This window comes from Leptopilina boulardi, unplaced genomic scaffold (genome assembly GCF_019393585.1).
Source record: "Leptopilina boulardi isolate dan_hultmark-lab unplaced genomic scaffold, ZJU_Lbou_2.1 LbouV2_38, whole genome shotgun sequence".
Taxonomy (NCBI): Eukaryota; Metazoa; Arthropoda; class Insecta; order Hymenoptera; family Figitidae; genus Leptopilina; species Leptopilina boulardi.
The window spans coordinates 3,167,192-3,181,150 of NW_026137951.1; the positions used below are offsets into that span (position 1 = coordinate 3,167,192).

At 23.9% G+C, this 13,959-nt stretch overlaps 2 protein-coding genes across 2 annotated transcripts; both read right to left on the reverse strand.

Moving 5' to 3' along the window:
- Positions 1 to 942: 942 nt before the first annotated feature.
- On the reverse strand, positions 943 to 8,445 carry LOC127288213 (heat shock 70 kDa protein cognate 4-like). The gene is made up of 3 exons (XM_051315531.1): positions 8,292 to 8,445; positions 6,940 to 7,161; positions 943 to 3,717 (listed from the first exon to the last, which is right to left on the reverse strand). Exons 2-3 carry the CDS (start codon positions 7,142 to 7,144, stop codon positions 1,997 to 1,999), a joined length of 1,926 nt encoding a protein of 641 aa, XP_051171488.1. The 5' UTR covers positions 7,145 to 7,161; positions 8,292 to 8,445; the 3' UTR covers positions 943 to 1,996.
- On the reverse strand, positions 8,292 to 13,636 carry LOC127288214 (transmembrane protein 161B). The gene is made up of 10 exons (XM_051315532.1): positions 13,390 to 13,636; positions 11,882 to 11,985; positions 11,512 to 11,767; positions 11,338 to 11,417; positions 11,015 to 11,230; positions 10,809 to 10,925; positions 10,597 to 10,737; positions 10,245 to 10,419; positions 9,875 to 10,132; positions 8,292 to 9,792 (listed from the first exon to the last, which is right to left on the reverse strand). The coding sequence occupies exons 1-10, from the start codon at positions 13,390 to 13,392 to the stop codon at positions 9,673 to 9,675; spliced, it is 1,470 nt and encodes a 489-aa protein (XP_051171489.1). The 5' UTR covers positions 13,393 to 13,636; the 3' UTR covers positions 8,292 to 9,672.
- Positions 13,637 to 13,959: the final 323 nt, after the last annotated feature.

The following is a 13,959-nucleotide window of genomic DNA, read 5'->3' on the forward strand; positions in this document are numbered from 1 at the left end:
GATTTCTACTACTTAAATAGAAAATAGAAAATATTAAATTCTGTCTGATTTAAACTGACTTTGACTACTGATAAAAAATTTAATGTCTGGCATAAACTTACCTTGACTACTGTAAAAAATTTATAATAATTTAAAAACAACTTGTCTGACTGAAAATGTATTTACTACTCATTATATAATTTTTTAAAAATTCTGTGTATTGTCTGACTAAAAATGACAGTTACTACTTTAATAAAAATTAAATAATAGTGAAATATTCTGGCTGACCTTAATTGACTTTGACTACTGATAAAAAGGGGTAGTAATTTAATACCAATTGTCTGACTAAAACTGCCTTTTACTACTTAAATAATAATGTAATATTTTTAAATCATATGTCTGACTGAAAATGATTTATACTACTTTTAACAAAATTACAAAATATGAAAATAGTTTAACTGAAACTAATTATTACTACTGATAACAAATTGCAGCAAAAAAGTAAAATAAAATTTTATTGTCTGACTAATACATTCTTTTACTACTAAAATAAAAATTAGTTAATACTGTAACATTTTGTCTGACTCTAAGTGACTATTATTACTTAAAAATAGCTGCAAATAATAAAATTGCATTGTCTAACGAAAAATTTATTTTACTACTAAAATAAAAATTACTAAATTCTTCAACATTCTGTCTGACTGATATAATGACTTTTACTACTAATAATTTACTAATTAGTAACTAGTTACTCAAAAATTTCAGTAATTGTGTCTGACTGAAACTATCATTTACTACTGAAACAAAGTTATCACTTTTTAAAAAAAATTCTCTACAACTCAAATTTGTTATTATTACTAATTACAATAGTTAAAAAAAATTTGTGTCAGATTATAACTGACTGTTATTACTGAATAAAAAAAAACTTTATTAAACAAAAATAATAATTAACTACACAAGGAATAATTTTTAATTACATTTATTGACTTTTATGAAATTTGAACAATACAAAAACGGTAAAAATAAATAAATCAGTCGTGTGAAAATTTTCAAATCAAATCGCAAAGCATATTGTGCAATATTTTTATAATATCTATATGGAATTCAAAGTATAAGACTTTGAATTAAAATTTAGAAAATATTGATTTGAAACATATTTCAAAAATATGGTGCTAACATTAACAACAATTCTTTAATGGTAAACAAACTTTGATTTTCTAATACAAAGAAACAAACTTGGATTTTGTAATACAATGAAACAAATTTCGATTTTGTAATGTATAAAGAAACAAACTTTGATTTTATAATATAAAGATTTAATTTTTTTTTCTATTAAACTCTTTTTATAGAAAATCATTAAATTCTCACACATATTCGAAATACGAGTTTTTCAAAATTATTACACAAGAGAAATTTTTTTTTTTTTTTTTAAACATTCCAAAAATAAAAAATATTTCCTCAAATTTCAGTCCAATGAAATAAATTAATCACGAAAAATGTAACAAACTGTAATACAATATATAAAGATTTATTTATTTATAAATATAATATTTCTGAACATTATAATATATTTCTCAATATTTTAATATTATAAATAATTTTATTTCTCTGGACTAAATTTTTTTTATATTGTTTTGAAACAAATTTCTTCTTACGTAAATTTTATATTTTTTTATTTTCTGTTTTTGCTATTTAAAAATTTTAAATTTAGAAACAAATTCAATTTTTTTTTTCTTCTCTACTGCAAAAAATTCGTAACGAAAAATTCATTTTTATTTTGAAAAATATATGTTTTATTTTTTGTACTATTAATTTTTTATATAATGGATGGTAACATTTTTTTTTTCGCATATTAATTTCATAAAAAGAAACAATTGAAAATTTTTATTGGTCACATTGTTTTTCTATTTTAATATTTATCTGAATCAGTCTTGCAAGTAAATAAATTTTTTTCATGTATATATATATAAGCGAAATAATATTTCGAAATTTTAACGTGCAATTGAAAAATGGAAATTTAATCAACTTCCTCGATGGTTGGTCCACCGGCGGGACCAGTACCAGTTGGAGTTGATCCTGGAGCACCACCAGGAACACCACCAGCTCCTTGATAAAGTTTTGTGACAATTGGATTACAAACAGCTTCGAGTTCCTTTTGCTGATGACCAAATTCCTCTTTTTCAGCCAATTGATTAGCGTCCAACCATGCAATAACTTCATTACATTTTGCCAATACCTTTTCCTTATCGGCGGCATCAATTTTATCCTTAATTTTCTCATCATCAACAGTTGCCTTCATATTGAAACAATATGATTCCAATGAATTTTTCGCCGCTATTCTTTCCATTTGTGTTTGATCCTCCTGTTTATATTGTTCCGCCTCATTCACCATTCTTTCAATATCATCCTTTGATAATCGTCCCTTATCATTGGTGATAGTAATTTTATTCTCCTTGCCAGTTGATTTTTCAACAGCCGAAACATTTAAAATTCCATTTGCATCAATATCAAATGTAACTTCAATTTGTGGTACACCACGTGGTGCTGGTGGAATTCCAATAAGTTCAAATTTACCCAATATATTGTTATCCTTTGTCATTGCTCGTTCGCCTTCATAAACTTGTATCAATACACCCGGTTGATTATCAGAATAAGTTGTAAATGTTTGTGTTTGTTTCGTTGGTATTGTCGTGTTTCGTTTAATCAACGTTGTCATAACACCGCCGGCAGTTTCAATACCAAGTGACAATGGCGTTACATCAAGTAGCAAAAGATCTTGTACCTCCTCTGATTTATCGCCATGAAGAATTGCTGCCTGTACAGCGGCACCATAAGCCACAGCCTCATCAGGATTTATTGACTTATTCAATTCTTTACCATTAAAGAAATCTTGTAATAATTTTTGAATTTTTGGTATCCTCGTTGAACCGCCAACAAGTACAATACTGTTAACATGTGCCTTATCCATTTTTGCGTCCCTCAATGCCTTTTCAACAGGTTCCAATGTACTTCTAAATAAATCAGCGCACAATTCCTCGAAACGTGCCCTCGTTATTGATGTATAAAAATCAATACCATCAAATAGTGAATCAATTTCAATACTCGCTTGTGTTGATGAACTCAATGTTCGTTTTGCCCTTTCACAAGCAGTACGCAATCGTCTTAATGCCCTTTTATTTGATTGTAAATCTTTTTTATATTTTCGTTGAAATTCCAAGGCAAAATGTGTTACCATACGATTATCAAAATCCTCACCACCAAGATGTGTATCGCCTGCTGTTGATTTAACTTCAAAAATTCCGTCTTCAATTGTTAAAATTGAAACATCAAATGTACCACCACCTAAATCAAAAATAAGAACATTCTTCTCGCCAGCTGTTTTTTTATCAAGACCATAGGCAATTGCGGCTGCCGTTGGCTCATTAATGATTCGTAATACATTAAGACCGGCAATACAACCGGCGTCCTTTGTTGCTTGACGTTGTGAATCATTGAAATAGGCTGGTACAGTAATAACAGCGTCAGTTATTTTTTTACCCAAAAATGCTTCGGCTGTCTCTTTCATTTTTACAAGTACCATTGATGATACCTCTTCGGGGAAAAATGTTTTTAGTTCATCACGATAGGTTACTTGAATTCTTGGCCGTCCATTGTCATTCATCACAGTGAATGGCCAATGTTTCATATCACTCTGCACTGCTGGATCATCAAATCGACGACCAATTAATCGTTTTGCGTCTGAAAATGGAAAAAATTATTTTTAGAAAAATAGTATTTATAATGTGAGGCATTTCATTTGAAAACGATCAGTCATGACTTAGATTTTTTTAATATTTCGTTTTTTTTTTTTTTTTTTTGTATTGTTTGGGGACTTAAATAAGTGTGCAAAATTTTAATTAAAAATCTTAAATTTTTTTCAAGTTATTTAGGGTCAGCCGGGGTAAATCCGAAGTAAGTTTCAACAATAACATAAGTTTTTTCTTTTAATAAAGACAATACTATTCTGGTGCATGAATTTGTTACTTTACATCCATAGAACAATTTTATGGGGTAGCAAATTTTTTTTGATAAATTACAATCGCAGGAAACTTACCGTTCGTATATTTATCTCGATACTTTGCAACTTTCCTAAAATACCGGGGTAAATACAAACGCCAGTGTATTTCAGAAAAATCTTAGAGAAAATAAATTTAAAATATTGCAATTGTTAAACTTATATAAAAACACAAAAAAATACGATAATAAACCTATTATGTAATAATGCATCATATATAAATACAAAAAATCAAACAGGTTAAAAATTAAAATGCATAATTACACAATTAAAACCTTCAATAACTTTATCAAATCATAACGGATTTTTGCAAAACTTGCTGCAGAAAGTATTTTGGATAATACTTAGAATCTCTTGAAGAGGATCTGAGGTAAAAATTCTCATGTCTAACTTATTTTTTAAAATTTTAATTAAGCTGAAATAATTAGTGTTCGGATTTACCCCGGCTGACTCTACTTTTTTTTCTTTTCATTATAACTATTTCATTTTTCTTTGTATAGAAAAGTGTTTTAAATGTTTTTTCTTCAAAAAGTATTGAATTTTAAGAAAAGTGATTTTTATTTTTAATATTTTATAATTTTTACATTATTTATTTAAAAAAAAAAAAACATTTTTATTAATGTTTAAACCTGTTATCAGGCTAATTTCGATCTAAAAAAAAATTATGAATATTGTTCAATATTATACAAATTACATATTAAAATTTGGTGAATGCATTATGTTTTGTTCTGGAAAAATTTTTTTTTGAAATTTACCGTGTATATAGCTCTAGCGGTCGCATCAGTTAGCGCTTGGGGTTAGATCCCATGCTAGAGCGATGTACGGCAAATATCAAAAAAAAAATTTTCGAGAACAAAACATAATGCATTCACCAAATTTTAATATGTAATTTGTATAATATTGAACAATATTCATGATTTTTTTTAGATCGAAATTAGCCCGATAACAGGTTTAAACATTATTAAAAATGTTTTTTTTTTAATAAATAATGTAAAAATTATAAAATATTAAAAATAAAAATCACTTTTCTTAAAATTCAATACTTTTTGAACAAAAAACATTTAAAACATTTTTCAGTACAAAGAAAAATGAAATAGTTATAATGAAAAGAAAAAAAAGTATCTTAAATTTGTTAATGTAAATAACTTGAAAAAAAAAACTTAAGATTTTTAATTAAAATTTTGCACACTTATTTAAGTCCCCAAACAATACAAAAAAACAAAATATTAAAAAATCTAAGTCAAGACTGATCGTTTTCAAATGAAATGCCACATGATAATAATATTGTGTAGTACTACTACTGCCTAAAAATAGAAATTTATTTTATTCAAATAATCGGTTACTTAACTAAATATTTAGTAAATAATTGAACTGTATTTGAACCAATAATTTCTGTATTTGAAACAAATACAATTATTTCATTGATTCGAATAACATACTGAAAAAAAATTATTTGATTCAAATACTTCAATTAACTTGACTATATTAGCAAATAAATATTTACTTGAACAGGATATTTTTTACTTGCATCAAATAAACTGTATTTGAATCAATAATTTCTGTATTTAAAACAAATACTATTTAATTATGCTTCAAATGAAAATTATTTGGTTCAAGTAATCAATTATTTGAATCAAATAATTTTTTTTTTCAGTGATACTACAACTATATATTAATAAAAGTGGGAATAGAACGTCTGCGTTGGCAGCCGGTGGCTTAAAATAAACCATCGCAGCCTCCGCTAATTTTCTCACTGTGGGTGTTTGAGATGCTAATTTCGAAAACTGTTGTCTCACGTGGAGAAAGAGAGACATTCACTCTCTCTCTCTCTCTTTTCACAGGTGATATTTTTTACATTTTTTTTTTTGTTAGTCATCTCAAGTTTTTTTGACGTCAAAATTAAAATTAGTTTTTATTTCCCCCTTTTTTTGTGATGTTTCTTTATAATTTTATGAGGCAAAAATATTTATTAATATTTTGATGACTAAATATTATTTTTAACACATCAATTTAAGGGAATATCAAAAATTAAATAAAAATTAATAAAAATATTAGTTTTCCTTTTTTTTTGTAAAAACAATTTTTTTTTTTAAATTTTTCTTCTCCATTTATTCCCATTTCTTGTATTCTTTTCTATTTTATTGCTTTTAGTTTTTTCATATTATTTCCTATAATATTTCTATAGTTTTTGCACATAATTTTAATTATAAATACATCGTACATTGACTTAAATAAATAAATTTATAAAATATATACATATTTATTATAAAAAAAAAACATTTAAATTTATTTATAAAATATATATATATAAATTATAAAAATAAAATTTGTAATTAAAAAAAATTTGTGAACCAAAAAAATTGAATTCATTTTACATCAATGAATTTTTAATTAAAATTAAATAATCAATGAAATTAAAAGAATTAATAAATATAATTAACAATAAAAATTATTTTTAAGAGAATAAATGAAAAATATTTTTTAAAAAAAACTAAATTCTAATTTTGCTTCAGGTAATTATTTATTTTGCACTTATTTTTCCAATAGAAAACAATTGTAAGCTAATTGTTATTAATTTTATTGTAATTATTTATTTAATTTTATAATTATTTTTTCTTTGAATTAAATAATTAATTAAAATTGAATAATATGTTTATAATTTTTTTTATAATTAAACAATATATTTGTAATTTTTTTATAATTAAAAATTGATTAAATAAATAATTATTTTTTCATTATAAATAAACAATATTTTTGTTAATTTTTTTTATAATTATTTTTTCTTAATAATTAAAAAATATTTTTATAATTTTTTTTTTTTTTTTTTTGATAATAATTTTCCAAAATGGGGAAAGTGTTTATTTTATTTTATTTTTTTTTTTCATCTGAAATTCAATGAGACTTACCAAAAATAGTATTACTAGGATTCATAGCAACTTGATTTTTGGCTGCATCACCGATGAGTCGTTCCGTGTCGGTAAAAGCGACATAACTTGGTGTTGTCCGATTACCCTGATCATTTGCGATGATCTCAACTTTTCCATGTTGAAAAACACCTACACAAGAGTAGGTCGTTCCCAGATCGATTCCAATTGCTGGCGCCTTTGCCATTCTTGCTTGTTTTTTTGCTGTAAAAATTAATTTTATTAACATTCACTTCAATTTACATTGAAAATTAATAAACTTTCTTTTTTCATTAAATTTTGATATTTAATTTTTTTTTAAATAATTTCACAATTTAACAAAAAAAAAAGAATATTTTTTTTTTTTACAAAATTAATTAAATTATAACCAAATAATTTAATTTAAATTTATTAATTTGTTTATTATTATTTATTAACACAATAAATAATAATTTATAATGATAATAAGAATTAATAATAATAATGATAATAATAAATGATTATTTGTTTAATATAAAAATATGTGTAAATAAATTTACGTTTCGAATTTATAATATTAATCTCTATTTTATTGCAAATGAAAAATTTATTGAACTTTTGACGTTTGATATAATTTATCAGTTTATCATTTTGAAAAAAAATAATAATTGTATAAATTTTTTACAATTAAAAAAATTGTATCTAAATTTTATTTACCTGCTTTCAATGAGATTTACTGCTTATTATTTTAAAATATTAATTTTTAATTAGATTTATTTTTCAAAAAATGTCATTGCAAAATTTTTTTTGTTAATCGTAATAAACAAATGAAACTAGAATATGTAATTTGAAAATTCCGAAACGTTAAACATACGTTTTTATATGTAAATGTAATGTAAATAAATAAATTTAAAAAAAAAATATTTTTTTTTTACATAAAAATATAAATTTTTAATAATTAACAAAAATGTCAATTATTAAAAAAAAATTGAAAAAAATCATTAAGAAATAAGGAAATTAGAGAATAATTTTTAAAAAATAATGTTTTTATGGAAAAAATTAATTTTTTTTTTTTTTTGAAAGAATTGATAAAACGCCTTGTAACGTGAATAAAATATGAGCTACACTATATACAGTTCGCTTAAACTGTGTTACGACCTTCGCAATCTACGTACATCGCATAAAACGACAAGAAAACGTTATCACGTCGTTTTAAAAATTTCCACTCTTAAAATCGATATAAAAACGTTTTTTGAAAATTTTTTTTTTATTATTATTATTAATTTTATATGATTAAAAATATTTAAAATTAATAACGCGCCGAAATAATTAGTTAAAATTTATATTTTTTTAAACCCATTATTATTATTACTCACCTTAGACACTTTTTTAAAAATAAAAAATAGCACTGTAAAGTTCAATTTTTGTTTATTAAAAATAAAACGTTCTTTCTCTTTCGACGTCTCACGAAATTCTGACGACCTCTTGCAACTGTGAGAGCTTTTATAATACTACTATGTACAATATTCGAGAATCTTCTCGACTAAACCAATCGTAACGAAACTGCGACATACATTCACCAATGGAATAAACGTATCTAAAAGAAAGGATGCGCGGGCGCGCGAATCGAAAGAAAAAGAAAAAGATTGTGTGTGAACTGAAATGAAATTGCGTAAATTTTTCTATTTTTAGCAACACCTATATATATATATATTGAAACAAGTCTTTTTTTCCCAAGATAAACACCCACGTAAATTGTCCAAGTTTTTTATTTTTATCACAAAAAGCTCATTTTCCTTTTACACAAAAATTTATAATCGCTTCTCAAATTTGAATTTTAAATTAAAATTTTTCCTTTCACACTCTACATTGAACTCGTTCTTTTCTTTTTTTTTTTTATTAAAGAGTGAATAATCTCTTGACCTTTTTAATCATTCTGAAGGATTTTTTTATACTCTAATTAAAAGGTATCAATTTTTCGTTCTATTGAAAAGAAAAGATTTTTACTGAAATTTGCCATTTTCTTTCTTTTGTAATTTAATTTTACATTCAGAAAAAAATTATATTTACGGATTTGAACTTTCAAATTTGGAGATATTCAATAAAAAAAAAAGGAAATATATTTAATATAAAAAAAAATGATTTAAAATTTTTGTCGTTTTTATTTCATTTTTTAGAAATGCAAAACTCGTAGACTTATCACACAAAGTATAGAAAAAAAAAATCGCTGGTGATGACAATTTTGAAAATCATAAATAGATTGTAAAAATGGTTTTTGAAAATCTCTTTCACCACACAGAATTCTTTTTTTTCTTTAAGAACAAAATAGAAGTTGATTTATATTTACAAAATCAATACATATTCATTATTGATCATTATACATGATTTTTCTTTGAGAATTTTTCAAAAATCATCACTGTATTTAAATTTTAGTCAACAAAATTGTTGTTCTTAATTCTCAAATATTGACATACTTGTTTTTACAATAAAATGGGAAAAAATTCTTTAAAAAAAAAAATTTCTTCTTCTTCAAAAGAAATATTTTTTTTCAAAAAAAAAAAAAAAAGAATTTTTTTTCTGTTTTATTAGAAAACAATTGTTATTAGAGAATTTGTTATTCCTTTCGATGTGCGTGACATGACAAATTTTTTTTTTAACTTAGCATTTTTTTTGATTATTCGAAATATATAATGAGCCTCTCACGTTACAACGAATGAAAAATTATCTTTTAAGCAATTCGAATGGACGCGATTATTTTCAAATATTAGAAAAATAGGACTGATAAACCATTCCCATGGATGTGGTGGCAAAAAGTGAAAAGCAACTCCACCAAGTTGCAAATCCCATAACTCCCCTAAATACATCCACGGTAAAAATCTGAAAATTAAAAAAAATTCAGAATTAATAATTTATTTTCTTAAAATTTGGTATAAAATTTTTTTAAAAAAATGAGACTTACTTGCTTCAACGAGCTGAAAGCAAGTTGAAGTTCTTGAGCACTTTGAGCGACAGTTTTCTCAGAATCATCTGAGAGAATTGTTGATGAAATCACTGGAGATTCATCAATTGGACACTCTTCTGAATTGATGGTTTTATAGAGTCCTTCCCATGTGTAACCACCAAGTGTTTTGTACATTAGAGTAAAAAACAAACACATTATCAAAGGTGCAATGTACTGTATAGCGACAACACAGAGATAATAAAATACTGCCGCGATCTGAAAGAATAGAAATTTAAAAAAAATCTATAAACTGAAATTAAAATTACCTAACAAAAAACAAATGGATTAATTTAATAATTTCGAATTTCGAAAATTCTTTCAAACAAACCTTTTTTTGTAATTCTATATTTGATATTCTACCAGCTTCTTTTTTCTGTATTTCTAGTCTTTGATTCGCGAGATTAAGATAAGATTGCAGGTACAATGGCATTAGCGCCAACTTGAGTAAAACTACAGCTATTATTGCTATCAGCCTTGCACTCTCGAAGGCTGCTGGAGTCATCCTAAGGAAAAAAATTATTATTTTTTTTTTTTTTTACTACAAAATTAATCAAATTATTTTTTTTCTATTAAATTTTTATCACTTTTTATTAAATTAATAAAAAGAAAATTTTATTATTAAAAAAACTAAACTTTTAAAAAATTTATAAAATATTTTTGAAAAATAATTCCAAACTTACAGTGGTTCTGTCATTCCACTGAAAATTCTTATTGTAAGATAGTCACGGCTTATTGGTTTAAACCAAAGACTCACTAATAATAGTGGAGAAGCGTAGCTCATGTTTGCCAAGAGCGTTAAAATTTTTCTATTCTTATAGTACCTGCAAAAAATTAATTCATTTTAAAAATATTGTTTCTAATTTAAAAAAAAAAAAATTCCAATTATTCATACCTTAAAGCATCCCAATGCATTTTAGAAACTCTTAATCCAGGAAAAGTAAAAAGTGAACCCAAAAATCCACACCAAACGGCGAGAAAAAATTTTACAATAATTTTTGACGCTGGACCCCTAAAAAATGAATAAATAGTTTCGCATTTTTGAAATACGTGTAAAATAATTGAAAAATTAAACAATTAGAATAATAAAATTTTATTTACGTAGAACTGAGGCCCTGTTTTTCTAAAAATATTGAGGCGCTATGATTGAAACTCGTGTAGGCTTTCTCTAAGCCAATTTCAAGGGTATTTTCATCAATAATAAGAATCATCATTGCTACAAGAAGATATGCAAATCCAGTAACAATGCAAGTAGATCTTTCGCCAATACTTTCTTCTCCTTTGAAATATTGAACCCAAAGAGTAATTAAAACCTTACTACATATTGTGTCAAAGAAAAATGAATTTTTAAAAAATTAAAAAAATTTTTTATCATAAAAAAATAAATTTTATATACAATTTAATGAAAATTTAAAAAAGGATACAATGCAAAGCCAACAACCAGAGTACACCAAAGGATGCTGAGATTAATTTCATCTTTAATTGGATACCAAGAGTTGTAAATCTAAAAAAATTTGTTAGTTATTAAATTTTAATTTTTATAATTAAAATTTTAATATAATTTAATTTAAAATTATATTTTTTTATTTTTATTTTACCTCAGTCAATGTATAAACGAGAGCAGTGTAAATGGAGAAATCCAAAAGCCATATATAGTCCGAATAGAATTTTAAATGTACAACATCGAGTGGCGAAACTTTTGCATTCTCCAATGTGATATCTAAATTTCGTGGAATTTGAAAGACATCCGCAACTTTACCATTTTCAGTGTGTTTTCCCTTTTTTGGCTTTTCCTTTTGAATACCAGAAATGTTTCTTAATTCCTGATCAGTGGGATATAAAAAACGAGTCAACCTGAAGATTGAAAATAAAAATTTTTTTTTTTAAATATAACTTACTATATTGAATTTTTAATATCTACTTTGGGCATTTATTTTGAAATGAAAAGGAAGTTACCACTTTACTTACCCAGTAGAACATAAAAGCCATCTAGCAAATGAAAAGTGAGGACTCAATTTTTGAATAATGCTCACCATTACCAGAGTAATGACCAATTGTGCTCCTAGTAACGCCTAAAATAATTAAATAGTCAGAAAATTTTAACATAATTGTTTAGAATTGTGGTTAAAAAATTAAAAAAATTTTTTGTTAAGACAACAAATATATTTTGTAAATTTTATTCTTAGCAACGTAAATTTTATTTTAACTTTAAAATGAATATAAAATATAAAAAAGTAACTGATTTGTACAAAAAAAAAAAAAAAATTCACGGTATTCAGGTATATTTGAGGAGTAAATTTTCAAAATCTAATAAATCCATTTTTCAAAAAAATGGAGATAAACATAAATTTAATATTTTAAGGACCTCACAAATTTAAGAAAAAAAATTTGTTAACAACGAATTTTCAATTCAAAAACTTTTCGACATAACCAAGATGAGTTATTATTTTTATGTTTTTTATTAGAAAAAATTACCAATACCTGTAAATCATTAAATTATGATAAAGTTTAATTAAAAACAGAACGTCTTGAATAAAAAAACATTGTTATAGAATTAAACAATTACAAATTTTATATTTTAAAAGTAACTGCAGTGATTATATGAGCAATGTCATTTGTTTCAATTTCTCGAAATAAGAAAATATGGATTTATCAGGTTTTGAAAATTTTCTCCTCATTTATAAATAATTTTATACTTAAAACTTAATTACATTATTAAAAAATAATAATTTCTCAATGGTCAAAACTAATCCATCTTTTATACTATTAATTACATAAGATTTAAAACAAAAAAACAAAATTTCAGTTTTCAACATTGAAAATGAAATGAAAAACGTTAAAATTTTGTTAAAACTTACACGAAAAAATACTAAATTTTAAAGGTTTTTTTTACAAAAAATAAAAGAATTAATAAATATTTAAAAAACTATAAAGTTAAAATTTCAAAATATAGAAAAAAAAACATTTTCCCCTTGGAAAATTTACTTAATTAACGAAAATTTTAACATTTGCTAATTAAATAACAAAAAATTTTTAAAATGTTGTAAAATTTTAATGTCTTTCATTTTAAAAACTTTGAATAAACTATAATCACGCGATTTAATCTTATTTCTAAATTAATTCTAAATTTTTGTACGCATTACTTAAAAATTATTTGATTATTGTTTAAATTGTATGTTTCAGACTTTGTAAAGTATTTTTTGTTTCATGTTCTGTTATATCACTTTCTTTCAATATTTATTTAACTCCTTATCTCTGTATATTGTTTATTACTGTCAAAATAATTGTCATTGTCTTTTATGTTTGTTAAGTATCTGATGCTATTATTGTAATTTGTAGTCACTTATAATATCACTTGCACTCTTTTTTTTTTTTTTTATTGTTCTTGCCTTCAATTGTAATCGTTTTATTGTTTTATGTTAGAATTTTTTCCTATAAAATTAAAAAAAATAAATAAATTTGTCTTAAATACTTACCATTGTAATGAAATTGGATGTCAAATGAATGTTGTATTTGAAAAACCGACATGTACACAATTAATAAACAAACTTTAGAAAAAATTTAGGGTAAAAAAAAATTTTCCATTGTAATTTTTCGTGTCCGATTTATTAAGGGTCATTGCAAGTTACTATTTTTACTTCGTTACATTTATAAATAGTATACATTCCAAAAAGAACTCTAGAGACACTTTCCTGGTAAAACTTTGTTCTGTCGTCTGCTGCTAGAAATATTCATTTGTCTAGTGTGAAAAAGTGCCACGTGATGTCTCTGGTGTAATTTCAAAATTACCCGCCATAATTTTTAGGAGAAAAAAAGAATTAAAAATTTATTTTTTTTATTTAATATGAGCGAAAACGGATTTAAAATTTTTATTATTTATAAAAAATTTAATTTAATCACTGTAATTTGTTTATAATTTTATTTATAATAAATATATTTTAATTTAACTATAATTAAAAATTAGTAATTTTTTTTTAATTTTCTATTGTTAAGATTTCAACAAAAATTTGTAAATTTTAATTAAACTATCGATAAATTCTTTTTTT

Coding starts and splice junctions, on each gene's coding strand:
- LOC127288213 (XM_051315531.1), bottom strand. CDS start 7,144: ATGGCAAAGGCGCCAGCAATTGGAATCGATCTGGGAACGACCTACTCT. Junction 3,718..6,939: donor TCCTAGTAATACTATTTTTG/GTAAGTCTCATT, acceptor TTCCATTTTCAG/ACGCAAAACGATTAATTGGT.
- LOC127288214 (XM_051315532.1), bottom strand. Junction 10,738..10,808: donor ATGCATTGGGATGCTTTAAG/GTATGAATAATT, acceptor AATTTTTTGCAG/GTACTATAAGAATAGAAAAA. Junction 9,793..9,874: donor CTTTCAGCTCGTTGAAGCAA/GTAAGTCTCATT, acceptor TTTAATTTTCAG/ATTTTTACCGTGGATGTATT.